Genomic DNA, 27,054 nt, shown 5'->3' with positions numbered 1-27,054 from the left:
TACAATAAAACCATTTATGTTTTAAAAGGAAGGATTCTAGAGCTCCAAGAAAGTTTTCATAGTTGTTGTTATTAAAAGATGTTACTCGAATATGCCAGTGAAAACCAGGACACTGCAAAGATCGGAATCGCTCACGCAATGACAATTTTAAACAAACATTTGTAATATATTTCCTTTCACTCCTCCGACTTCGATACTTTTGACTGTCTTTGAGATAAAACGAAGACAAAGTTTCTTTAGTTTGAGCCGTGACAGGATACGGACTATTAGTAAGATTGTGATCATATAAGAACAACAGGGAGACTAGTGGGTAGTTTAGCTAAAGGGGATGTCTGAACCCTAAGGGTTACCAAGCCCTTAATAACAAAGCCACTTTCCCCACGGGATACCCTCAGCTTATATTTTCGTCAAAGGCTTCATTACTGCAAAAAAAAAGTTTTGAGTTCGTGAAGCGCGAAACAGGTACATGTGTAAGTTTCAGTGTTGGCTTAAATAGCGAGTTTTTGCAATCGCGACGGGGATGGATTCTCCAACATAGGAAATCTATTGTCAAGTGTTCATCATGATAGAGCAGTCTTTGTCGAAATTCGGGGAATCCTGGACTCTGGACACACGACATCGAAATTTTCGTCGGCTAAAAATATTACGACGATCAGCGGTCCCGGTTCACCAATTTCTGATAAAGAACATTAATTACACTTGTTTATTTTTCAATTAGAATAAATTTCCACATGCAGAGTAATCTTAGTGTCGTTAAATCTTATAATATACTTTGATCGGTCTCGCTCGCTTATATAAAAAAAAGGAATAGATTTACGACAAAATCAGGTACCATCACGATATATCGATGTAAATCTATTAAAATATGAGATGACACTGACTGAACATCATTGGAACATATACTTCAACATTTACATTAACAAAATATTTCTGATAAATAATTTACAAATAAATGTTTGAAAGATTTTTACATGATACACTCAAAATAAACATGTCACATAAACGTTGTCACAACCTAGTTTGTAGTATTTTCTATGAAAAAAATGGTAAGCATATAGTAATATATGACATCAATCAAATATCAATAATAAAATACAAGATGTGATTTTTCCATCTTAAAACAATGAGAGCAAAACAAGTTAAAGGGCTCTGTCGTGTACCTTATATTGGAAGGTGTAAAGATGCACCCATTTTAATTTTGGGGTACCTTGGAATTTTAATCTTTACCCTAATAATGTAACGATGCACCTTTAATGGCTCAGAATATGTAGGTTGTAAGGTCGCGCTCACGCGGTGTTGAAAAGGCGCGCTAAACTGTGCACATGATAATGTTCATAATTTGGCAAATTTTGTTTTCTTAGTGTAGAAAATTAATAGCAGACCTTTTTCGGTGAACCGACAACACAATATATATGTAACATTTCGGTAATTGGCCTGACAGATTCTAATGGGAATCTAATTTCCGAAGACTGTTGAATATTGGTGTTTTCTGATGATCTATCGTTACCTAAATACCGTTGACTTCAAGTAAGAAAGAAATAATGATCTTCTTATTAAGACAAACTGGCAAAAACAGTCGCGATTTGGTGAAATCGCCACGTTCATATGTTCAGATATTTTTTTCTATTGTGACAGTCATAACAGTTGACAGCTTACTTCCATTCTGACCCACTGTCGATACGATTTATGAAAAGATGTCTTGGTTAAGATCAAATTTCCTCTTGATTCCAAGATCAGAGATTTCAAAAGGTTCAATAGAGGGCGCTTCATGACCCTGTTCTGCCGGACAAACATCAGCATGCCTTGTTGATCTGGTGACATATACAATGTTGCTATGGAATATTAGCTATATCCACAACTATCTGGTTATATAAAGCGATATATTCAAAGTTTCAAAGTGTTTTCTGTTCGCCATCCATTTCTCACATTCGAGAGATATGGAGCATTTAGGGTTACAGGCTTGGTGAGGTAGAGTTACGTAAGCTGTCCATATTTCCTAGTGAGGACGTACTCACTGAACTGCGACCCTTCGATACCCCCTCCGCTGGACGCAATCACGACGAAATTGTTCTGAAGCAGGCGCTGCAAGACCTGTATCGTGTACAACTTACAGAAAGCATTCAATGGAAACCTTATGACGCAGTTCGAATCTTGTGCCCAACCAGCTGCAGCCGGTGGGCTGGAGTTACAGATGACGCTCCCTACCTCTGGAAACAACTCATAGATGATATTCTTGTTGCCACTGAGGGAGATACGCTCGACACAGTCTGGTGACGTATGGACGATGACGCATTCGTTACCGGTGCAACCACTTTCTACCTTGATGACCGGTGCCTTCTCTCGCTTCTCTTGAGTGGTCTTTGAAGATTCTTCAGAAGACTTCATCTGCTCAAGAGCTTCCATCATCGGGGTGAGATTGTAGTATCGTGCTTCTTCGTACAGAGCCTCCACTTCGGTGAAGTCACCAGGGAGAAGCAGCCTCGACGTCCGCATGAAATTTAGGATGTACCGAAAGAGATGGCCATCTCTGTCGATAAAATAGTGTTGCTTCAGAGAGTCCAAGATGATCGGTATGTGACCAGTGAAGAGCTTGCTCAGCCGTGACTCTGGAAACTTGGTCAACGTCTCCAGTGTACTGGTGTAAATCTGCCCTCCAACATCGATGTGGACAGGAGCGGTGTAACGGGTATTGGGCGCCACTCGAGGTACACCGTTGTGTTGAGTTGTTGACGAGGATTGATGTTGGGTGGTAGAAGGGGTGGTGATACCTGTGGACGATGGTGCTGGTGGTGGTGTCACAGAGTTTGCGGTGGGCGTGGTCACTGGTGATGGAGAGAGCGATGATGACATCTTTCGCTTGATCCCGGACATGAATGACGTAGATATCTGCAAAAGTATTAAAGAAAGCGAGGATAATTCTAATTTAAGAAGTGATGAGAAGAATAGCACCAGCACAAGACATTCTGCATATCTACTGGAATCAATCAGCGATTTACTATTGACTCATCTCACTATCTACTTTCAGAATATGCAACAAATGAAGCTTAAGGAAAATGATAAGCAGCTGGCGGTGTTCCTAACGTACACAGAGCAATGGTTTAACGAGCCTTGAATCAGCAATAGCTCCATCATGATTTAAAATATTCTTGGCTTGGAGAAGCAGTGAATGGCTTCAGGGTATGCGATTGGCGCTGGCTCCTGATCAAGGATTTATGACAAATGCAAATTCATGAGCTTGTGTGCATCTTATCAAACGGAAATGAAATTATACAAAAGAGTGAAGAAGTTCCTTGAGTTAAAATATGGTGAGCTCAACAAGAGGATGTGTCAAAATTTGACACTATGACTTATTACATTGTTTTTTATTTGCTTGTTCTCATTTGGGCACTTGATACTCTCCGCTTTTACTCTAAATTATGAACCGGAAGCCAGCTCATTTTTCTTGATTTCTTGATTTTCCCAAAATGCAGTTATTTAATTCATACATTTTCCATTAATTGTAAAACCATGTACTTTATTAAGATTAATTAACAAATTAGTGATATCTTAGTATATCAAGTAAACGGAACAAGTATATCAAATAAGAATGAGCATTGGTACAAAGTACAAAAACAAAAGACAAATCGCATGCACTCACAAATTTGCAAGCGAGTGAAAAGGTTTACCAAAGTATTACTAAAATTTTGTGATAAATTTTGACACATAATCAAAATGAAATTCACAAATAAAATGTTTCACCTTTTTTGATTGATTGATTCAGTGAATCCGTTCATTTCATTTCATACAAATACATAAAAATATGAAATGACATAAAAGAACTTAAAGAAAGGCCTTACGGCCTTTTGGGGAGCAGTTCCTTCAAATACATATTACATTGCGTCACAGCCATTTACCTGTCTTTTTGTCTTGTTTCTTTTACAAGAAAAATATTTGTTAAATTTACTTTGTTGTCTATTATATTCATTATTTATTCATGTCACTCTATCATTATTATTCTATTTATGTATTTATTTATTTTATTTATTATTATTATTTTTTTGGGGGGTCCAGTGTTCTCAGCCCTGAAAACAATGCACCGTAAAGTATAAGATAATACTGGAAATTTTTTAACAGGCCTGTTGGATAATAATCCTGCTTTTGGAAGAAATGGTCGTCTACAAGTGTATGTATATTGGAACTATCTTTGTATATGAACATTGGAAAATTAGATTGCTGGGTCTCAGCTTTCGTTTTCGATCGTTACAGCTATGGCTCAATATCAAGACCTACATCTGAGACTTGAATACACGATGTGAATTCAAAATGATCTTGAAAAAAATCAATACATAAAAGAGGTCAGCACTTTACCAATGACTTCACGATCGTTGTAGAGTTTGGTAAAAATTTACAAGCGAACAGTGAAAGTCATGACAGTCGTAAATACAATATGAGCATGATTTTATTAATATAATTAGGAAAAAAAAATTGTATCAGGTGCTTCTCTTATCATTTCATCGCATATACTTTCTTCATCATGTAGGTCTATTTTGTTACTTAGAACTAAAACAACGTAACGTTCTTGTTCAGTAAATCGTTTTAGTCAGCCGTTCCATCTCTGACTCAGCCTACGATAATTTATCAAAACATCGTTCGCGTTGAGTCATTTCTTTTCCCGCCTTTTTCTGGTAATGATATTCCCTTCATCATTACTTCTATTAGGTTATGATAATGGAAGATAGGCATATCAGATGAAAATCCAACTTCTCTATTTTGTTGAATCTTTTCATGGAAGAAGCATATTTGTACAATCGTGTCCTCAAGTAGATAGCGCTGCGGGGTATTATCTCTCGCCAATCCCCCACTTCTCCTTCTTTTCTATTATGAAGAGTGCTAGCAGTGTATCTCGTATTTTTAAAAAGTAATATTAATTCCCTCCTATTTGATATGAAAGGGATAAACCCCATATCTGGAAAAGTCACTGACTCCATATCGCAGGCGGCAATAATTCATGCGGCTATTTTCTACACTTGCATTCAGAGCTTTATGGGATTTGTTCTTCATCATATGAATAGCTAATCCTTTCCCAAACCCCTCCGGGCGGTTTGGGCTCTTTAGGGTCACCATAGAAAGACTGGATTCCCATCATCCCTCACAACATGCATCATGACTTAGGCTCATCCCCCAGCCGATTGTTCCCTACTTTATGACCAGTACGCCATCAATCAGCCCCTTGTATTAAGTGAGTAACTGATAACATTTCTTTGTAATGGGTCATTATCGGTGTAATGACCTCAGTGCATGCAAGGCGGCTCTATTACCATTGTTGGAATAACTTCGGGCCTTCGGAGTTCGATCCTGGCCTAGTTTTTCTTTCTAGCACTGCCCGAGGCACATCCCTATTTTTGTCTAGGCCGCACTCAGCGTGCGCAATATGAGACGTGTATGAAATTCCCGCGACAAGTCTTAAAACCATTGTAACACAGAAAAGCAGTGTAAAAGTTGTGTATAGACCTTAACATAACAATGTTAACTTAACATTACTTATATATTGTGTTAGTGGATCATGTAACTGTGTGCGTGTGTATGGATGTGTTTTTACAATTGTTTGCGCGGCAGGCATGTGTGTCATTCGAGTGGAATGGATATATGTTGGGTCATGCAGTTGTTTTAATGTACCACATAAAAATAAAAGATAAATAGAGCATCTTATTTATTCAAGTCGCACTATTTCAACGATTTCGTAAAAGTTTTCATGAATTTAAGCAGTATACAACTAAAACTAGAAATTTATGGCATGTTGAAATCTGTAATGACGAAATAATGTTTTGGGGGACCCCACGTAAAACAAAATTTTGAATATTTCAATAAATTATGCTTTGCAAAAAGCTTGCATTTGAGTTTTAAATAATTAACAAAAGTATTTTCAATCAAAGCTTATTAGATGGTCAGACATCAGTATGGCTGAGACACCAGTCGCCTTGATTGCATGAGTTTATATCCCACTGCTGACCCATTACATTCATATTGAAAGACACCATCAGTCGCCTTGATTGCATGGGTTTATATCCCACTGCTGCCACCAATACATTTAAATGGACATTCACCAGTTTGGCTGAGACACCAGTCGTCTTGAGTGCATGGGTTTATATCCCACTGCTGAAACCATTACATTCAAATGACAAAAGTAGTCTTGATTGCAAGGGTTTATATCCCACTGCTGACACCTTTACATTCAAATGGACAGACTGCAGATTGGCCGAGACACCAGTCGTCTTAATTGCAAGGGTTTATATCCCACTGCTGCTACCATTACATTTAAATGGTTATTCACCAGTTTGGCTGAGACACCAGTCATTTTTATGCCATGGGTTTATATCACACTGGTATCACCGAGTCTGAAATGGACAGACATCGCCAGTCGTGTTGATGACATGGGTTTATATACCACTGCTGACACCATTACATTCAAATGGACGGACTGCAGTTTGGCCGAGACACCAGTCGTCTTAATTGCATGGGTTTATATCCCACTGCTGCTAACATTACATTTAAATGGTCATTCACCAGTTTGGCTGAGACACCAGTCATTTTGATCATGTTGATGCCATGGGTTTATATCACACTGGTATCACCGAGTCTGAAATGGACAGACATCACCAGTCGTGTTGATGACATGGGTTTAAACCTCACTGCTGACACCATTACATTCAAATGGACACTGCAGATTGGCCGAGACACCAGTCGTCTTGATTGCAAGGGTTTATATCCCACTGCTGACACCATTAAAACATTCAAATGGACAGACTGCAGATTGGCCGAGACACCAGTCGTCTTGATTGCATGGGTTTATATACCACTGCTGACACCATTACATTCAAATGGACAGACTGCAGATTGGCCGAGACACCAGTCGTGTTGATTGCATGGATTTATATCCCACTGCAAATGGACATTCACCAGTTTGGCTGAGACACCAGTCGTCTTGATTGCATGGGTTTATATCCCACTGCTGACACCATTACATTCATGGAAAGACACCAGAATGGCTGAGACATCAGTCGTCTTGATTGCATGAGTTTATACCCCACTGCTGACACAATTACATTCAAATGGACAGACACCAGCCATTTTTATGACATGGGTTTATATCCCACTGCTGACACCGTTACATTCAAATGGACAGACTGCAGTTTGGCCGAGAAACCAGTCAATGCAACGAGTTAATAACTTAGCGCTGCCACCACATCGCTCTATGATTGCAAGTACATTGTTGGTCGTATTAATAGTGTTAAATTCTCATGTCAGGGTGCTCTCAGTAAAGAGAGCTCCAAACCAACCTTGGGTACAGAAAAGTCAAAGCTTTTTTGTTTTATTGACAGCCCAAAGCTGAAATAGACGTAAATCCGAACACAGGCCTCGCTTACAGTTGATGTGGTTCTTATTTATTTCGCTCCAACATTAATTAAAGGTCAAGTCCACCTCAGAAAAATGTTGATTTGAATCAATAGAGAAAATCAGACAAGCACAATGCTGAAAATTTCATCAAAATCGGATGTAAAATTAGAAAGTTATGACATTTCAAAGTTCCACTTATTTTTAACAAAATAGTTATGTGAACGAGCCAATTACATCAAAATGAGAGAGTCGATGATGTCACTCACTCACTCACAACTTCTTTTGTTTTTTGTTGTTTGAATTATACAATATTTCAATTTTTACGAATTTGACGATTAGGACCTCCTTGCCTGAAGCACAAAATGTTAAAATAATGGAATTCCAAGTGTCCAAGGAGGAATGAAACTTCATTTCACATGACAATGACGAGAAAATAAAAATATTTCATATAATAAAATACAAAAGAAATAGTGAGTGAGTGATGTCATCGACTCTCTCATTTGGATGTAACTGGCTCGTTCATATAACTATTTTGTTAAAAATAAGCGGAAATTTGAAATGTCATAACTTTCTTATTTTACATCCGATTTTGATGAAATTTTTAGCATTGTGCTTGTCTGATTTTTCTCTTTTTATTCAAATCAAGTTTTTGTTTGGGTGGACTTGTCCTTTAAAGCAGCTTTCAACACCGTGGTTGAAATTCCATGAAAGGCATAAAGAATAAATTAATGGAGTAAACAAGCTTAGGACCTACTTTGACTTTATTGACAAAATTTACTGAAGAGAAGTAATGTAGGCCTATATCATTTAGATCTTCTGGGTTTCATGAAATGAAAGTCAGGCTATTGTGTGTATGTTTGCCCCCAAAAGTGTCTTGGATGGCAGTTAAAGTTGAAGTTTTTCAAAAGTTTACACTCAAGGACAGGATTCTGGGAGTGAAATATACAACATCTGCAAATAATTTACCCTCGAGGCAAAGATAAACGTTTTCTTTTACTAATCTCCCATCTGAGGCTACGAGGAAGTAAATTTAGGCTATTTGACGCTTACAATCTTGGGCTCGCGATGACTCAAAGATAACTGAAACCACAAATGTTAATAAGTACCGAACTTGGTAGTTAAAACGTCATTACACTTCAAACAATTTAAAATACATGTATTTCTAGAGTAATTTCGATTATATATATGGATTATATCGATATTTGAATGAAAACTAAAGTTAAACTACAGGCCATGAAAGAAAACTTAAATACATATTTCCAAAGGAACTCAGCTCATAAACCAGTACTACTTGTCAAAAGATTACGAACAAAGTTCTCTTAAATGACAGTGTCCCCTCTAAAATAGGATGACTTTTCAAAATTGTGTAAAGAATACATATTCATGAAAAGATAGCCACAGGCGCATCTTGGCACGTAATCCATTAACCGACTTGAGCTAAGCCTAGTTGGTAAGCCACATACCGGATGACAAGGCTCCTATACCGTCATCTCGCCCGCAACTTGCCCGTGGCATCGCCCAGTGTTTATCACTCAGTTCTAAGGTCATTGCAGCTAGGACAATCTTGGCACCGATTGGCAACAGCTCTCCCCAATAGGATTCGCTTTCCCCAGTCGAACCCTCCTCTTCTTCTTGCTTTTTATTATGCTATTTGAAAAGGGAACTCATGGGCCCCATCTTACAAAGAGTTACGATTGATCTGATCAATCGCAACTATGAACGGCCAGCATTGTCAACATCTATTATTCACGTTTGTTCCAAATATTTTCTATGATGTATATTAATGCATTAATTGTTTTCTTGAAAATTCACAGTGCTTCTTTTTGTTTACATAGGACATTGTGCAAATTTCCTATACAAAAATTTATGACCCTGTTGGATTTCCATAGAGTTACGATTGATTGGATCAATCGTAACTCTTTGTAAGACAGGGCCCTGGTGTCATACAAACTGAGAAGGGAATTATCAAGAGGTGTATCCAGGGCCCCGTCTTACAAAGAGTAACGATTGATCCAATCAATCGTAACTCTATGGAAATCCATCAGCGTCATAATTTTTTCTACAGGAAATTTGCAAATGTCCTTTGTAAACAAAGGGGAACACACCAAATTGTCAAAAAGCAATGAATTTATGGATATACATTCATATCTATTTTTTTAAACAAACATGCATGCATTTTAGATGTTGATTTTGCTGGCTTTCCATAGTTGCGATTGATTGGATCAATCGCAACTCTTTGTAAGAAAGACGGGGCCCAGGTATTGATAAAGAAGGGGTGCAATCTTTGCTAAGAGATAGAAGGAGTCAGTGACGCTACAGTCACGACAGTCACACCAACAACACTGACTCCAAGTCCAAACCTGAAACCGACTGATGATTTGCTATGACATACAACGGACAAGCTTTGGTCGCAAATCTTAGCATACTCATGTTATTATTATTATTTTCCAATCTAAATGCTGAGCGCCGAGCAAGAAGGCAGGATGTCCCACTAATTTAAGGCTTTGGTATGACTCGGCCGGGGATCGAACCCTTGACTTCCCGATCATGAGGTGGGCGCTCTACCACTGAACCACCTTATTGAGGTCTGTTCCCCCAACAGTCTTGTTTCAACATCATATGGAATGAACAGCACTAAACCCTTTATTCAAACCTTCAAAATAGCTGAAAATTATTTTTGGTGCTGCGAAATCTAAATTGGTACAGAGTTGAGAGAGAGAGAGAGTCAGTTTATTCTCTGCATTATCCTTAAAGTCCTGTCACATATGGCACCATATCACCAGATCGTCTGTGCAACAATGGATCGACAGTTTATAGGTACCCAGTTTATATTCGTTCTTCAACTGGTTTAGCTTAGTACCTAGACGTTGACAGAAGATGCTTTTCTAAAATTTGTTCAGGAAAAGGATAGGCCTACGGTATTGTTAGACGGCATGTTGTGTAAATATGGCTTATTGCAAAAGTGGCCTTTGAACGCATCTAAGAATATGAATTGGAAGTCGGGAATGTGTGTATATGATTTGTTGAATTTGAAGTTCGATTGGTTATATCTATTTTCATACGGGTTTGTAAGCTTTTATCTGTTGTTAATTGCCGATGTTTAACATTTCAATGAAACATACAGTAAGATAAAGATATTATTCAACATTTATCATCCATGCTTTTCAATGTGTTGAGTTAATGGAATATCTTGTTCTTAAGATGATTGATTTTTTTACGCGGTTACGAATGAGGAAAAGTGAATAACTTGGAAATAATCCTTTCAAACCCATCGTGAAACTAAATAAATCCACTGCGTACTAAAACGCTTTTATCTTATCATTTTGCAAATTTTACCTATGATTTCTTTTTTTCTCTTCGTTTCATCCATCTCATTGCCACTGCACTGCTTGGGGCTAGATATGGAAGGAGCGGAGACAAGCCAGAATTTCAACTTTCCGGCTGCATGGTATTTAGGAGACTATTCTCTCTTTCTTAAGAAGATGGAGAAGAAATGGGAAAAAAATGATGTTGCCGAATTTGTCCCGAGGTTGTAATGGAAAAAGACATGTGTGTGCCTGATAACCTAATCCCAATTTATACCTATATGCATCATACCTCTTTGCGGATAAAGGTAGATGCCATTATGGTACACAAATACGCCAGATGAGGGGTGGAGAAAAGGAGAATTATTATAGTGAGATAAAGAAAGAGAGAGAGAGAGAAGGAGGAGGCGCAGACAAGAAAAAAAAAGAACTAAAAAAAGATAATTGCAGATATATTTGATAATGGCACGATCCATTTAGAGATTTAGTACCTGTTATGTAATTCTTGAGTGTTTTGACTAAGACGTTTTCAATCCTTTCGTAAATGCGTTTCGGATTAGGATTCTGTGAACACGAAATGAAATACAACCGAATAAATGAGAACTGTCATTACTAAAGCAACCATGATATTGTTATGAAGCCATATTCATAATTACATCAACAACATCAACAACGACGCCATTATTTACCGTAACAATTAACGTGTGAAAAATACAAATGATACACATTAACGCGTGTCTTGTGGCGAGGCGACAAGCACGAGATGCTAGCATTGTCACTAACATTACGAAGTGTACATTATTTGTTTTATAGAACGGGTCGGCAATGTGAATTCGTAGTGGAAAGTTCTTTCAAATGCATGGCCGCAAATATTAAAGCATCGCACAGACGAAGAAGTCACAATCGCTTAACCCATGTTATATTATCCATTAAAAATCATCAATTAAAAAATCTATTTTCAAAACGACCTAAAGAAAAAATTGGGATTGGGATATTTCGGATGTGAGAGACAGGACAAAGCAAATGTTGATAAAGACCTATATACAGACCTGCAATGATCCATAGTCACGCAAAATGATATGTATGTTTTTTTATCTTGATCATTTCAGTGGGATGTAGCCGATAAATTGATACTTGAAAGTGCAAAGATGTCTGAACATTTTTGGTATGAACTTTTTCTCTTTGACTATCCAATCTCATTTCCACCCACTCTCTTCAACATTCATTAAACATGGAAAGGGGGAAAGGGAGATGATTCTTCGAAATTGTGCTCATGATGCATTCAGTTGATATAACTGATAAAAATGTTATCCTCGGTTTATTTATTGACAATTTCGACAATCATAAGCTAGGTGTACGTATGCACAAGGTTTTCAATCAAAGAGATGTCCGCTTCCGTTCCGCATGTTCAGCGCGTGCGCTCGCCGTGAATAAAAATCAGGGTTTTTTCGAGCTTGTAAGCTGATGCACAACGCACTTGCACCGATTTCCGAGACAAAGTGTGATACTAAATATAGTTCTATCAACTAACAAAAGTGGTTATAAAGGCACCACTCTCAATGATAAATGATATCAATGCATTTTTACATGCGAACTCGATTTATGATATGAGCTCCTTTGCATGGTGGCGAAACTGGCTGAAGATAAGGTTTTATGAAAACGCCATGGAAAGCCTTGAAAAAGTATTTATAATTTTTCAGTGAAAGTTCTGATAACAATGGCCCGAATTCTGAAGTCGGGTTTAATTTAAACGCTGGTTTGAAGTTGCGATCTGAATATGGATAGCCAGTTGTGACGCAAATCTGTAAGGATTAGATAACAATCCATAAAAAACATAGTTCAGAATTTTACTGTCTTTTTAACGTCACATGCCACTAGCAGCCCACATTTCATGCCATAAGTGGTTTTCATAAATTCTCATTTTTAAGGCTCATTCCCATTCAGTTAAAGCCTGAAATTTTGTCTGATGATGTATTAAATGCAAACATGAGAAAACGTGATTCTATTTTTTTTCATATGATAAATCAAAGCCATACTCGTGACGTAACGTCACAAAATTATTTTTTGAAATATTACATTTTGTTATTCTTTGATCGACATTCGTCAGAGTCATAATTCATTGATTAATTATTATCATTTTCGGTTTTTGTCTCACCTGCATAGCAGTGTGAGACTATAGGCGCCGCTTTTCCGACAGCGGCGGCGTCAACACAAAATCTTAACCGAAGGTTAAGTTTTTGAAATGACAGCATAACTTAGAAAGTATATAGACCTAGTTCATGAAACGTGGCCATAAGTTTAATCAAGTATTGCCACACATCCTGTCTGAGTTTCATGTCACATGACCAAGGTCAAAGGTAATTTAGGGTCAATGAACTTTGGCCGAGTTTGGGGTATCTGTTGAATTACCATCATAACTTTCAAAGTTTATGGATATGATTCTTCAAACTTGGACATGATAGTTATCAAGTATCACTGACCATCCAGTGCAAGTTTTAGGTCACATGATTAAGGTCAAAGGTCATTTAGGATCAATGAACTTTGGCCAAATTGGGGGTATTTGTTGTATTACCATCATAACTTTGAAAGTATATTGGTCTAGTTCATTAAACTTGGACATAAGAGTAATCAAGTATCACTGAACCTCCTGTGCTCATTTCAGGTCACATGACTAAGGTCAAAGGTCAATGAACTATGGCCGATTTTTGTTGTTGTTGTTGAATTACCATCATATCTCTGTAAGTGTATAAAGTGTACATAAGGGTAACCAAGTATCACTGAACATCTTGTGCGAGTTAAAGTAGTTTTCAAAGTCAGCACTGCTGTGAATCGCGTGATGCAGGTGAGACGGCCAGATCGAGGCATTCCACTTGTTATCAAACAAACTTATCGTCTTGGTAAAATTCCTAGTTTAAGATTTGTACTTCATTGTTATTAAGCCAAATAAATATTATAAATCAATTTAATCATGGCGCTGATTTTAAATGTTTTATTGGACTTCAATAAGCGTTTAGGTGCAGAAAATATATAAAAAACAAAACCCTTTATTTCGGATTTTTCTATATTTCTGCGATTCAAAGAATACTCAAAGTGTAAAGGGTATTCGTCCTTCTATTTCCATATGCTTCTAAACTCACCTTTTGATCAACAATTTCCATCGCATACGGTGATGAAAAGTCAGTTGAACTTCTTCCATTCGACATCTAACAAAATAAGCAAAAGAAAACATAAATGCTAGATGAGATAAATTGAAATTTTGTTCGAAGGGTATACGCCATGAAAACAATAATGTTAATTAAAAGTAAAAAAAATAATAATGATAAACAGCTACGTTACAATCTAAAACGGGATGGACTAACGCTGAATCTTTGTTGGGTTGTCTGTACTTTTTCCTTTTGATATCGCGAGCTTTCTTCGAGAGTGTGGTATGATTTTAATTGATAATGTTTTATAAGTTGTATCTGTTGATACAAAAATTAAAAATAAAATAAGGTCTATTCTGGCCTATTATTATCAAATAGAAAATGGGTGACTAGCTCTAAATTAACTTTAACACCAGTCACAGCACCTAAAATGAATTGAACTGGTGATGGGGCTGACGTCTAGTGGTGTTGAACTTTCAATGATGTGATTAGTATCATTTTCATTAACCCATGTTCAAGATCCTGTATGACGCTCTCAATCTCAGCACCAATTTATATCAGGTATTCAGCACGGTAAATTGCCAATTAGTCCACTCGACAGATGGTCTACCTTCATTTAGTCTAATGCCATTCCGTCCATCAACATTTCGTCTAACAACCAGTTGGTCTTATCTCTATTTTCTTTTCCTTCATTTTGCACAATCAACACTTTAGTTTAATCAGACCAAATGGTATATGGACTAATAATGGCTAGTGGACCAACTGGTTATTAGACGGAATGGCATTAGAGTAACTGAAAGTAGACCATATGGTGAGTAGACGAACTGATGGTAGACCAAATGATAGTAGGCGAGTTGGAAATTGGACGAATTGGCATTAGACGAATTGGAAATAACCCTTTGAACAGCACTATGCTCGTACTCTCAGCACCAAACCATATCCGGTGTTCAGCACCGACCCTGCCGACATTAAAAAAGCAACACCGAATCTGAAATCGCCTAGTGGGTCACACGTGAATTCTTTAATATACAGAGTATTTGCTTTCATATACAGATCCCATGAAGGCATTAACAAATTGATAATGATCATGACATACAGAGGAAATACGAGGCGAAAACAGCATAATAATCATTTCGATTTTTGTTTTCATCTTGCAAAATGTCTTTCACATGAGTGCTCCTAGGATGACAGCTGAATCCTTTAGCCCAAGGGCGTGGCCTATAGGGAACATGCACGAGTAAGAGATAGAGTGAGAAAGAGAGGGAGAGAGAGCTAGAGAGAGAGGGGGAGAGAGAGCTGAAAGATAGATAAATAGGTGGGTTTGATCGACGCTCGTTGGGGGCGTCAGGGTGACGAAAGATTATATTCTCTGATTTACGTCAACTATGGTGCTTTTGTAGTGACCACTTGTATACAGCAAAATCTGATGAAGTACGGTGGGATAGAAAGCATATACTGCCAACTCTGTATAGTTCCACGCGATAAACAGTGGAATCGTATAGTTTTATATCGCGAATACATTGACTTGAAATAGAGGCACTATGAAGACCCAATATATACCATTGCTGTTTTACCAATATAGCTAGAACCCAATGGGTAGAACTCGTCCATTTCGCTATTGCCTACCTTCTTTCCTAATTTTTAAACTTTCCTTTTTTATTTTATTCATTTTTTCGGGGGGGGGGTAAAAAGTCATGCCAATTGCTTTCTTTGAAAAAAATCTTTTGAACAAAAGATTCAAAGTATATACACCAACGCAACCTGATCTGTGGATTCAACTAGTAGGCCTTTTCTTCTAATGGCGAGCATTACAGGCCTCCACTCATAAATTCAGTCAAACCCGACTAAAAATGTGTAAAATCATAAACGACTCGTTTTAAAATATCGCTTACATTGAAGAAAAATTTGCTAGGAACACGTGCGTGAATATTTTGAAAAACTAATGTGAAATCTATATAATAAACAAACATTACGAGGTCTGTCGGTTCAAGAGAAAATGATTTTATTTCCGAGCAAGCTAAGCAAACTATGGATTGAAGCAATTCCGGTAAATGGTGACGGGACTCAACTTAAATTTCAAAACAACATAACGTTTATTTGAGTGGAACTGAAAGGCTGTCGCATAAAAATGAAACAAAAAGACGTCCCAAACTTTAAGATCTCATGTAAAAACATCAGCAGTGCACTTTGCGAAGCATAGTATAGAGGAAACGTTTATCATGGATTGTTTACAAAGAGACTATCGGGTTTCAAAAAAAAACCAAGACAATTTATAAATCACCGTGCGCATTTAGACTGTAAGAGTCTCAAGGATATTTAATCTTTCGTATTCTGAATAGCAGAGGTCCGAATCTTACACAAGCCTTACAAAAGCAGACAACCAAGACCTATTTAAACCTTACATTTTTTCGAATGTATTATTTTTTTCGAGGTGTAACAGCTTCCGCTTACAATGATGGTAAGGGTGCTGGAAAAAAATAAAGGGGGTGGTTTAAAACTTGGTCTGTCATTCTTCGCTACTTCATAATCCCCTCGAATAATACCAACGGGTCTAAATAGCGCCAAACCCCCTCCATAAAAAACATAGACGCTGAGAAGCCCATGTCCCCCAGCCTATTCCGATGTTTTTGAAAATTTTATGTTTTCTTTGCCCACGGCCAGATAACACGCGATTCATTTGGATTTATTTATTCAGGCGTCTGAAAATTAGAAAGTTACAAAGTTTCCACTGACATGCTTTAACGATGATGAAATATATTGGTAAGAAATGTAATACGGTGTGTGCTGTACGGAGAGGCGCTTTGAACCAGAGCGGTGCATTAACTTTCAGAATTCAGGGAGTATTAATGATCAGAAGAATGGGGGAAGGAAGCATTAATGCATAATAATCCAGTATCATATATCATCTTTGCATTGTTGATCTTATGCACAAATCTGCTTTGGTGTTGCGGTGTGGAAGAAACATAATCTATTCGAGTCATTGTATGTACACCTATAGATTTGACAAGAAAGTAAAATGTTACTTACCCCCCCCCCTTAACGAATGTTAAACAGGTTTCTCATAAAATGCGATAAATTTTGTGAATATTTTCATGTAAATTCGGTGGCGTAACAGTAAGACAGGATAATGCAGGAGATGGGTATAGATGCATTTCATCATTCTGAATTATTGAGAGCGGTCGAAGCAAGAGAGCCAAAAATATCTACAATCGCCCAGATATCCCGGGAAATTTTGGCAAACATACAATGCAACGATTTATCAATAGACAATATCATGATTAGTATTTGCGAGCGTGGGTGAGGAGGTTTGGGTGCGTATGTGGGGTGAGAGGTGGGCATTGGCGGCGGAACCCAAAAAAATTAGGGGGGGTTAACCTGAAATTTTGTGATGGGAACATGTAAAAAAACTTGACAAGCCACAAAAAAAAAGGTCATCAAGCAAAATTTGAGGGGGAACAAGAGACATTTCAAGGGGAGTTCACCAGAATTTAGGGGGGGGACGCAGGAAATAAAATTGACAAGCAAAAAAAAAAAAGGTTAGGGGGGATCGTCCTCCACCTCAAATTTTGGGGGGATCTGTCCCCCCCCATCTCCCCGCTTCCGCAGCCTATTCAGGTGGGGTCTACTATTTTCAGAGTGTGCATAACAGAGAAGTGGTGCATGTGTTCGTCTTCACACAAATGAAAAAAATTGGTGGTAAATATTATCATCAAGAAGATTGATGACCAAACTTTGCGCATATGTATTCTTATCATTAATTTTACCGTGCAGCCTTTCGTCCAAAAAAAAATATTTTGTTGTCTTATTTACAGTACTTTTTGAACAAAAGTTTAAGACCTTCAGCTGGTGAGCCCGCGGCTGTCTTGAAAAGATTATCGACGCCGGCAAAGGACAGTAGTATCTCCTGATATAATATTTTAAAAGACAAAAAATATACTAAATTTTCAACTACATTAGCCGACAACATCATTTTTATGTGGGTATTCATTAACGTTCATTTCAGATTTTTTTTCCGGCGAATATGTTGTCATGTGGGGTGATTGATCTTGAAGAAATATATTCACGTAACTTACAATTATAATCATTGGTGAACTTGACTAAAATATATTTCAATGATTTCTGAGAATTGAGAGGAATGAAAAAACCCGTCAGTTTACATGTTAAGCATAATGCATTCGAGATATCGCTCTGCAGCAAAATGGCTTTAATTAATCTATTCTTACAATCTGAAGGTAATTAAACTAACACTTTAAAGAAAGAGATACGAGACTGTTTTTTTTTTCAGACTTCCCTTTGTCGAATTTAAAATTGATGTTTTAGTAGAAAATAAAGTCAGTTACAACTGCAGAGAGTAAAAAAAAATGTTAATTCAATAACTCACTTTTTTGAAAGTATATAATATTCATATTTCATCCACAAAATGGTTCGATTTGATTTACAATGGCTCGATCAGTTCCCTTTATCAGATATCAATATTTATAAAAATAGGTTATTTTGTAAATCTGATTTAAGCCTCAATGTCATTCGTGAATATCATGAAGATGGACGTCAGTTAAATCGTGTATCAATAAATAAAATAAAAAATATGAATGTATTTCTGGCACACCAATGAGATTAATTGATGTATAAGACTTTGTCATAACTTAATCACTATTTAATAAAGGAACTGGGACAAAATTCAAGAGAATTTGGAAGACGAGTATTTATTGTGTTTGAACGAATCTTGGTTATTCAAATTCAGCTCTGTTAGTACAATGGAGATATATACAATCAGTAGTACATTTTTTGTGATTGAAATATAATGGCATATTTTGTTCTTAGGGTCGTTAACTGATTGGAAAATCAATTATTGTATCTCTGGCTCATATCTACCAACTGTCAGTATGTCCGTTACCATGGTTACCTAACATTATTTACCTCTTATATTCAATCTAACTTTGCGTGAATACTTTATAAGTGTAATGTTCAAAATAATCTAATGAAATTAAATAATTACAAGTATTGATTATGATTTACTAAAAACACATTTGCCATATTGTTTAATAACATCCTAATAACGAAATGGCCAATACTGAGGTGGGATATACAATCGCAGGCTTAATTCATTCCGCGATGGGGAAATTATATAGGCCTACTGTATATGCTAACATACACTTCCACTGTTTGTGAATTGCGTTTCAGTTTGAGATAAAGAAACCAATTTCCAGTGAACTGATGTGTAATAATCAAGAAATCAATTTGAAAGCGTAATGGGAGAAGCGTGGTTGCTAAGGCCTCGTTAACGAGCAAGCGTGCACGTGACAAGCATGTTCGTGTTTTATTGGTCAATTGTTGAAGGTCAAAGACTGAGAAAAAATCTGGATCATTTTGGAAGGTATTTCTCAGAAACATTTTATCTTATACAAATAACACTGTCTTGGACTTGTAGTAATGCATGTTAATTGTTCATGTGTTTAAAATGTTGAAATCGTCTGGGATTCAAATTGTTTACTACTATCATTTTCAAAATAATTATGAAATTATCTACTTCAACTTCAATTAATAATGATTATGTTGCGTGAGTAATGATGTCACATGTGAACAGGTATCAAGTCTTAGAACTAACAGGCAGATCCGGTGAAGCACCCTCACCTAAGAATATTAATAATGAATAAATGAAAAATAAACAAATAAATAAAAAAATAAATAAAAAGAGAAGTAAACAATGATATAATCAATGAATTTTATTTTGAAATGTTTTAGAAAATCAAAATAAAAGTCTATTCTAAGGGGAATCCTTGAACGTCATTAAAACAAAATAATCAATTTTTTATAAATGCAGCAGACAAAAAAATCAAACACATTGATTCTAACAGGCTTATAGCATGGGGCACTAAATTTTTAAAACAAAATCAGATTTTGTTTCATAAACGAATCAAATCTATGGAGCCTCGTATAAATACCATACCTGGATCACTTTGGAATCTGGAAATTCAGGAGAAGGTCGAAGTGCGAGTGGGCTGTGTCCCCGGGAGTCACACACGGAGGTCATTGGTGGATCTGTAACAATAATCATGAATATGCATGAGTACTTGTTCAACACAGATGATGATTGGTCAAAGTATCAAGCGCACATTTCATTTGCTGTGCGAAATATAGGGCATGCAAGCAGTTCTCCTTCTGTTCATTAATTTTTAAATACATAACGATTACTAAAATATGAACTTGATGATGCTGCTTTTTAACATTAAAGTATTCGAATGGATTTTTACATCATCAATTACATTTGGATTGAACGTTTTAATCGTTTAAAGCAATGGAGAATGAAAAAGTCATAAAAATGATAGCTTGGAATGATACTGTAACCATCACTTTTGTAGTGTAAAGAATAAGAAATCAGTATAAAATCAGTTTCGAAATGGAAATTTATTGGATTGTTTGTTGCATAAATGGTTGTTTTGAGACTTTAACAATTTTATTTCTCAAAATCTATCACGAACAATTCAATTATACTTTTAAAATGTGAGATGAATAACTGATAATAAAATGTTCATCGCATCAGGGCATCAGGGGCTACAATTGTAAAACAAAACTTAAATGAATAAATAAATCAACAAATGAAAACATTATCTTTATTTCGCGACAGCAATAAGTCTTCATATTTTTTGTGTGTTTTCCCCCTTTTCCTAATTCTTCTCCTTGATCATAAAAAAAGTCAGAAATATACACAGAATTTCGATTTGAAGATAATAAACTAAAAATATAATATATTATTGCAAAACAAAACGAATAAAATGCGAATTAAACCTCGAAGCAGCGATCTTTACATTAATTCAAAACGGCTTTATGAGAGGAAATAACAACCTCATTGCTACTGGCAGTGTCGGTAAAAATAATATTGCCCGGGGTTATAGTCATTATATTTTTGCCAATAACATGTCATCAGCAGTCCCGAATACTCGAAAAACAGAGAATAGCCTCCTGTCACACACTTCATGGAAAACGGTCAAAACCCTGACATATTTGGTTGCATATGTAAATTGCTAGATAAAAAGTATGTGACGTAATTGTGATATTTTCATTGGAGATGGAACAATAAGACGGTGTGGATTATAACAGTCTATAAAGGTGCCGCATTTTTTCGAAAATTATTACCCATATAATAATGAGCAGGCCTTCTTGTATGGCAAATGTAAATATATCAGTAGTCGGCCATATTGAAAAGCATATAGCCGTGTAACTCTCATTATGCGCACATAATGGCATCGTTGCCGCCCCTGTTTTCTTTGAAGATACTAATCTATCGGAAAACCCGACAGTAGAGGGAGTGGAGGGATGGAGAAGGGTAGAGAGAGGGAGAGAGGGAAGGGGAGAAACAGGGAGGGAAGGGGAGATTTAGTTTGAAGTTTATTCTACTCTGGCTATATCCAGTCCTTCTTAGGAATGAGTTCGCATAAATGCTTCCTATACAATTTCCTCTAAATCTAGCCTCCGGGCTATATGATAGATTGCATAAACTCATTTTTTCATGATGCATATAGACGCCTACATGTGTTGCCGATTTGCGGATGCTTACTAAAGTACGGATGGTAATTCCGCAGGCCTCCAACGTGCTACAAGGTAAATATGACTCCATGCGTTGATTTTAAAATAAGAGTAAAATCAACTTTTTCTTTTAAAGAGTAAAGCACTGAAGTTGCCGATTGGCGGAAGCATTACAATTAAGATTGGAAAGCCTTACCACAAGCAACAGTTGGAAATGTATTTCATCTTAAATTATACTTTACAAAAATGATTCAGAGAGCCCCTAGTCAGATGAGATTAAGCATCGATTACTTGTTATATTTTAAGAAAGATAATTTTTTTACAGTGATAATGATGATAACAACGTGGAAAAATCAAATCTAGTTTTACTAATCTATTATTTTCGGGGAAAAAATCATTCCGTAATAACAATAGAATTACAACAAGTATTACAAAAACATTACTGTTGATGAAAAATGATAGAAATCATAAATTATAGTGATTATGATGATGATGATAATCATAATAAATATAATAAAGAACTTCTACTGTCTACCACTACTAGGACACTGTCTACTGCTACTTCTACTACTACTACTACTACTACTACTACTACTACTACTACTACTACTACTACTACTACTACTACTACTACTACTACTACTACTTCTACTACTACTACTACTACTACTTCTACTACTACTACTACTACCACCACTTCTACTACTACTACTACTACTACTACTACTTCTACTACTACTACTACTACTACTACTGCTAGCTACTACTACTACTACTACTACTACTACTTCTACTACTACTTCTACTACTACTACTATAGTATACTATACTACTGCTGCTGCTGCTGCTGCTGCTGCTACTAATACTACTACGGTTTATTTCCAATTCGTCCAATTGCCAACTCGTCTACTAACATTTTGGTCTACCATCAGTTCGTCCACTATTCACATGGTCTAATTGCCAATTAGTCCACTCACTGTTTCGTCTAATAACCAGTTGGTCCAATTGCCATTTAGTCCATATACCATTTGGTCTTATTGAACTAAGTGTTAACTGTGCAAAATGAATGAAAATGAAATGGATATTAGACCAACTGCTTATGAGACGAAATGGTGATTAGACGAAGTGATGATTGGACCAAATGGTCATTGGACCAAAAGGTTGTTAGACGAAATGTTGATGGACGGAATGGAATTGGACTAAATGAAAGTAGACCATGTGGTGAGTGGAAGAGTTGGAAGTATACGAATTGGCAATTTACCACCACTACCACTACTACTACTACTACTACTACTACTACTACTACTACCAAAGGGGTAAAAGAAGAAGAAAAGAAAGGAAATTCGCTGGTATGATGATGATGATGAAAGAAGCAAGTAACAAACATAGACGAAATTATTACAACCAAACTTTGTATTGTTTACTGTATTGTAGTTATGTCTATAGGCGTATCCCGCCAAGCTTTTAGGGTATCCGTCTTCTTTTATAAACCTAACATGTACATATTCATGTTCTTCATAACAAACTGATTTTTGTATGAATTTATGTTTACGAAAAATGTCGAAATTCGTGAAATGGAAGAAAATAACATTTTATTTGAATTGAAGACAGAGGAATAGATTTACAATATTGTACACGTACTTATGTCATGATTCCAACCCAATTTTTTCCACTCATCTCAGACACCAAAGTAGTTTTTGTTTTTAGGTGGTTTCGGTTGCAAAATCAATCTTATATTTAAAAAGGCTTTGGGTAATTACGTTCGGTGGGTTTAAATACTCTATTTCTTACCTTCAGATTTATTTATTTTTCTATGCCTTATATAGTTTGAACCCCTTCTCGACAAAATACAACTTAAGGGCTATTACTGGTTATCTAAGTGAATTGAGACTATTATGGTGCTACAATACAATTTTTGAAAATTACCTAAATTTTATGTCACATTAGTCTCCGTTTGTTTAATTTACATTTACCCAATTTTGTCTGACATAATTGATTCTATATACGATTATATGAATAGAAATAAAAACAAATATATTGAGAGAAAACAAATGTATTTGAATCGAAAACAATAAAAAAAATCTTAAAATATATTCTTTTAAGTTAGTAATATGATCAGTAATATTTAGTCTTTCAGCGTTAACTGTGAATAGAAATTATAAGTGTTTTTATCCCTTCGACTCTTATCCTTATCCTTTGTAATAGAAATAAATAAAAGTTGGAGCTTTTGTTCAAATAAAAAAATCATCAAGTTTTACATTTAATTTTTTCATATAGTCTGAATAAGAAGTGTTTCTGTGAACATTTTGCTACACGTAGAAATTAATGAAACTTGAAGTAATCTGTGAATATATTTTATAAAGTCATGGACTAAATAAACCCCATCAATACTTTTTTAAGGATGTTTTATTATATTCTCTCAAATCAAAATACACAATCACATTCTATAAGCAATTTGTACAAACTATTTGAAACATAATTATAAATTATACAATAAATCCATTACAAATATAATTATACAAATTATACATCAAACTTCAAAAATACTAGAAATTAATACTAATGCGTTTCAGCAATTACAAAATGAATATTAACAAAATATATGACATGATAAGAGAGAATAAAAATACCATGATTATGATCGATTAAAGTTGACGAGTATTTAAGTTACAAAAAATAGTTAGGCATTTATCCCGCGCATGCGTTAATATGCACTGGTAAACTATCTACAGTTCGTCATCGAATAAAATGAGAAGGGAGAACAGAAAAATGCAAATAAATAGTTACTTCACGATAATAAAACAATTCATGTCGATAAAACTAACGAGTAATGTTTACCATTTCCTAAAACGATGTACCGTATATATGAGCAACTCAATTATATAATTGCTCCATTTACACAGATTTCCCCGACCAATTTAGTCTGAGGGAAACGGTAAAGTACTGTACAATCATGACAATAGTATAATTATACGAGTCAATATTCAATCATAGCTCGATGATTGTTCAGTATCGACCTCTGTGTATTGTTCTGATCACGACGTCTGACCCTGCTCGCGATATCATCACCGCAAACTCCATTGATACAGTTTGAATGGAACTTTTTTTTATTAGAATTACTTCTGCGTCCACTGGTATAACGTTCCTTATTTCTTGTTGGTCGTTAATATTTTAGTCATTTTAACGAGTTTGGAACCATGCGATATTGTGTTGAAAGTCATTAAATATTTTTTTGAAAAGTGTTTTTGAAATTTATTTCGTTGAGTTTACATTATAATGTAGACGATTCTCGTCAACATCGTCATATCATATTTCAACCTCAATTATTCAAATTTTGGATGTGGACGAAACATTACACTGCATGCTATCTATTTTAGAAAGACCGATTCATGTTATATATAGGCCTATAAATATATGCAATTTGTTGCGAAATCTGGCGTCACATTTTCGGCGTTATCATCCCATTTCGTTCAGAAATATAATTTCTTGAATTTTCAGACTTCGATCAAGTCATATTCTGAAATGTATTCTAATGGATGATTTATCAAACAATTATATGTTAGTTATTTTTGAAGTTTCATAAGATGGAGTGTACTAATATAGATTATAATCATGTATATTACGCAATAATTTACCTTGTGATGTCGAAGCAGAACGTATATGTTTGACCAGTGAGCAACAGAAAATATGGTCTAAAGTTTCAGATATTCGCAAAGTGTCAAATCAATCCGCATCTCAGATCATGAAAATATAAATGCCTTATTATATGGAAGGCCTTTTTGATATGGGAACGAAAACAAATTGCATGAATATTTAGCGTGAGACACATTTTGTAAACCACGAGGTATTGAACGGTAAGTGTTGCCGAAAACTTACGAAATCTAATGAAGATTGATAACAATTCGTCATCTCATTAAGATAGACGAGGTTTGACATGATTTTCGTTTCATAGGACTACTCTTTTACTGATAAACTAGATTCATAAGGGAAATTGAATCTTTAGGAGAAGAGAGGGAGTGGAAATTGAAATGTCAAGACACGGCTTAGTAACGAGAGTCCTTTGCTTGAGCGAACCCTTTCCAGAGAAGGTAATGCAAGCTTATCGGCTGCTCGTGTGTAGGAGCAAGCGTCAAACGAAATCTCCTTTCCACAAGTATAGCTCCTCTCTTCCCTCCCTTTACAACAAATGGACGCACCGTCCCGACACACATCACATCTCCCCCTATTATTCGTACATACTCTTTCGTAAAGTCACAAGTAAAAGACACAAACAACTCCAAAAACTTACCGGGTTTTTTGGTCGTATTTCTCGGAGAATCACAACGTCGCACGTCTCTCTCGCAAGTAAATCGCAGCGATTTTGGTGCAAAATACGTGTGGGGCTCATGAACCCAGTCGAATGATGGCGAAGAGTGGAGAATTCAGGGCCGTTGGCGATCAGAAAGCGCTGGCGGGCATCACGCACTGCGCGGGTCTCGCGAGAACCGGCATAATTACAAATCTTGCCTCCGGCCACGCCGTGGCATCCACTGTTCTCTTTCTTACGGCAAACAACAATACACAGGCCTACCGTCCATGCTTATATTAAAAGTGTATAGGCTTACAGAGTCGGGGTTACAGGGGATATGTGTCCCCAGGTTCTTTCTTCTCCCCTTTTTATCTTCCCCTCTTGTACAAAAAAAACCCAGAGTGGAAAAAAAAACTTTTTCCGAGTCGATTCAGCTAAGTGGGCGATCCGTGTTTGTAACAGGTATAAGGCAAGTGAGTTGGTTTTAAGCAACAATAGCACCGCTCCAAACAGTTGCAGTTTGTTAACTTTATGCCGTAAGTCAACAAATGGTACATATCTTTTGACTACCGTGATGTCAACAGTGGCAACTTGGAATTCAAACTCGTGGCTTAAGTCTCCATAGCCGTCTTTCGTTTTGAAAGTATCGAAATCAATGATATCTCATAATTGTCTTAGGGTTTTTTAACAGAATGATGGGGCCGTGTACGGATTGTCCTATCCTGAACTCCCGTGGTGTATATACGCCGAGTTTTTACTGTGTATTCGTCAGGCCATCCTGATTGCTGCCCGCCCCCGGCCAAATACGGGTCAGTCGACGAAGGAAAAATACCCGCGACAGGAAAAAGAAGTAAGGGTTGAATTTTTCAGAACGGATTAATCCTTGAGGCAAAACAAGAATGAAAAAGCATGCCGAACAAACCCGAGATACCTAAACTTTAGAAAAGACTTCTGCTGCAGCCCTGCACGCCTTAGGGTAGCCACATCACAGCTGTCTCCCTACACTCCTCGCATTTTCCTTTTCTTCCTCATTTTTTCTCACTTCTCTCCCCGTTTCTCTAACCCTCTCATAAGCTCTCTACTCCACCCCCTTCTTACCACCTTGTTTCGCTTTCTGCCTGATTCTTATGTCGATACTACCCCTCTCTCTTTACTTTCCTTTTGATTTTGCCATTAATGTAAGTTTTTCCCCCTAAGTTTGCCATTACGATGTTGTTATTGATAGTCTTGCTAACGGAGCCTCGCGGGAAGCTCCGGGGGTTTGTATCGTGTATCAGCGCTGTGCGGGTTGGCCTGTGACTTTCATACCCAGTAAGAATGTTCGATAATGAACCCGAAGGAGGGCTCCAGCAAATGGGAAAAATAATAAGGTGGAAATGTCTCCTGATGAAAAGCAAAGAGAAAAGGACGCCACCGCTCG

General features: G+C 36.5%; 1 protein-coding gene across 1 annotated transcript; it reads right to left on the bottom strand.

Annotated features, from left to right (window-relative positions):
- Window positions 1-26,453, bottom strand: LOC121407735 (BTB/POZ domain-containing protein kctd15-like). The gene is made up of 4 exons (XM_041598930.1): window positions 25,635-26,453; window positions 19,770-19,861; window positions 13,817-13,882; window positions 1-2,886 (listed from the first exon to the last, which is right to left on the bottom strand). Exons 2-4 carry the CDS (start codon window positions 19,851-19,853, stop codon window positions 1,975-1,977), a joined length of 1,062 nt encoding a protein of 353 aa, XP_041454864.1. The 5' UTR covers window positions 19,854-19,861; window positions 25,635-26,453; the 3' UTR covers window positions 1-1,974.
- Between the last annotated feature and the right edge of the window lie 601 nt (window positions 26,454-27,054).

This window comes from Lytechinus variegatus, chromosome 2, assembly GCF_018143015.1.
Source record: "Lytechinus variegatus isolate NC3 chromosome 2, Lvar_3.0, whole genome shotgun sequence".
Taxonomy (NCBI): Eukaryota; Metazoa; Echinodermata; class Echinoidea; order Temnopleuroida; family Toxopneustidae; genus Lytechinus; species Lytechinus variegatus.
Note: the sequence above shows the minus strand (reverse complement) of the source record. Positions and strands in the feature narration are given on the sequence as shown.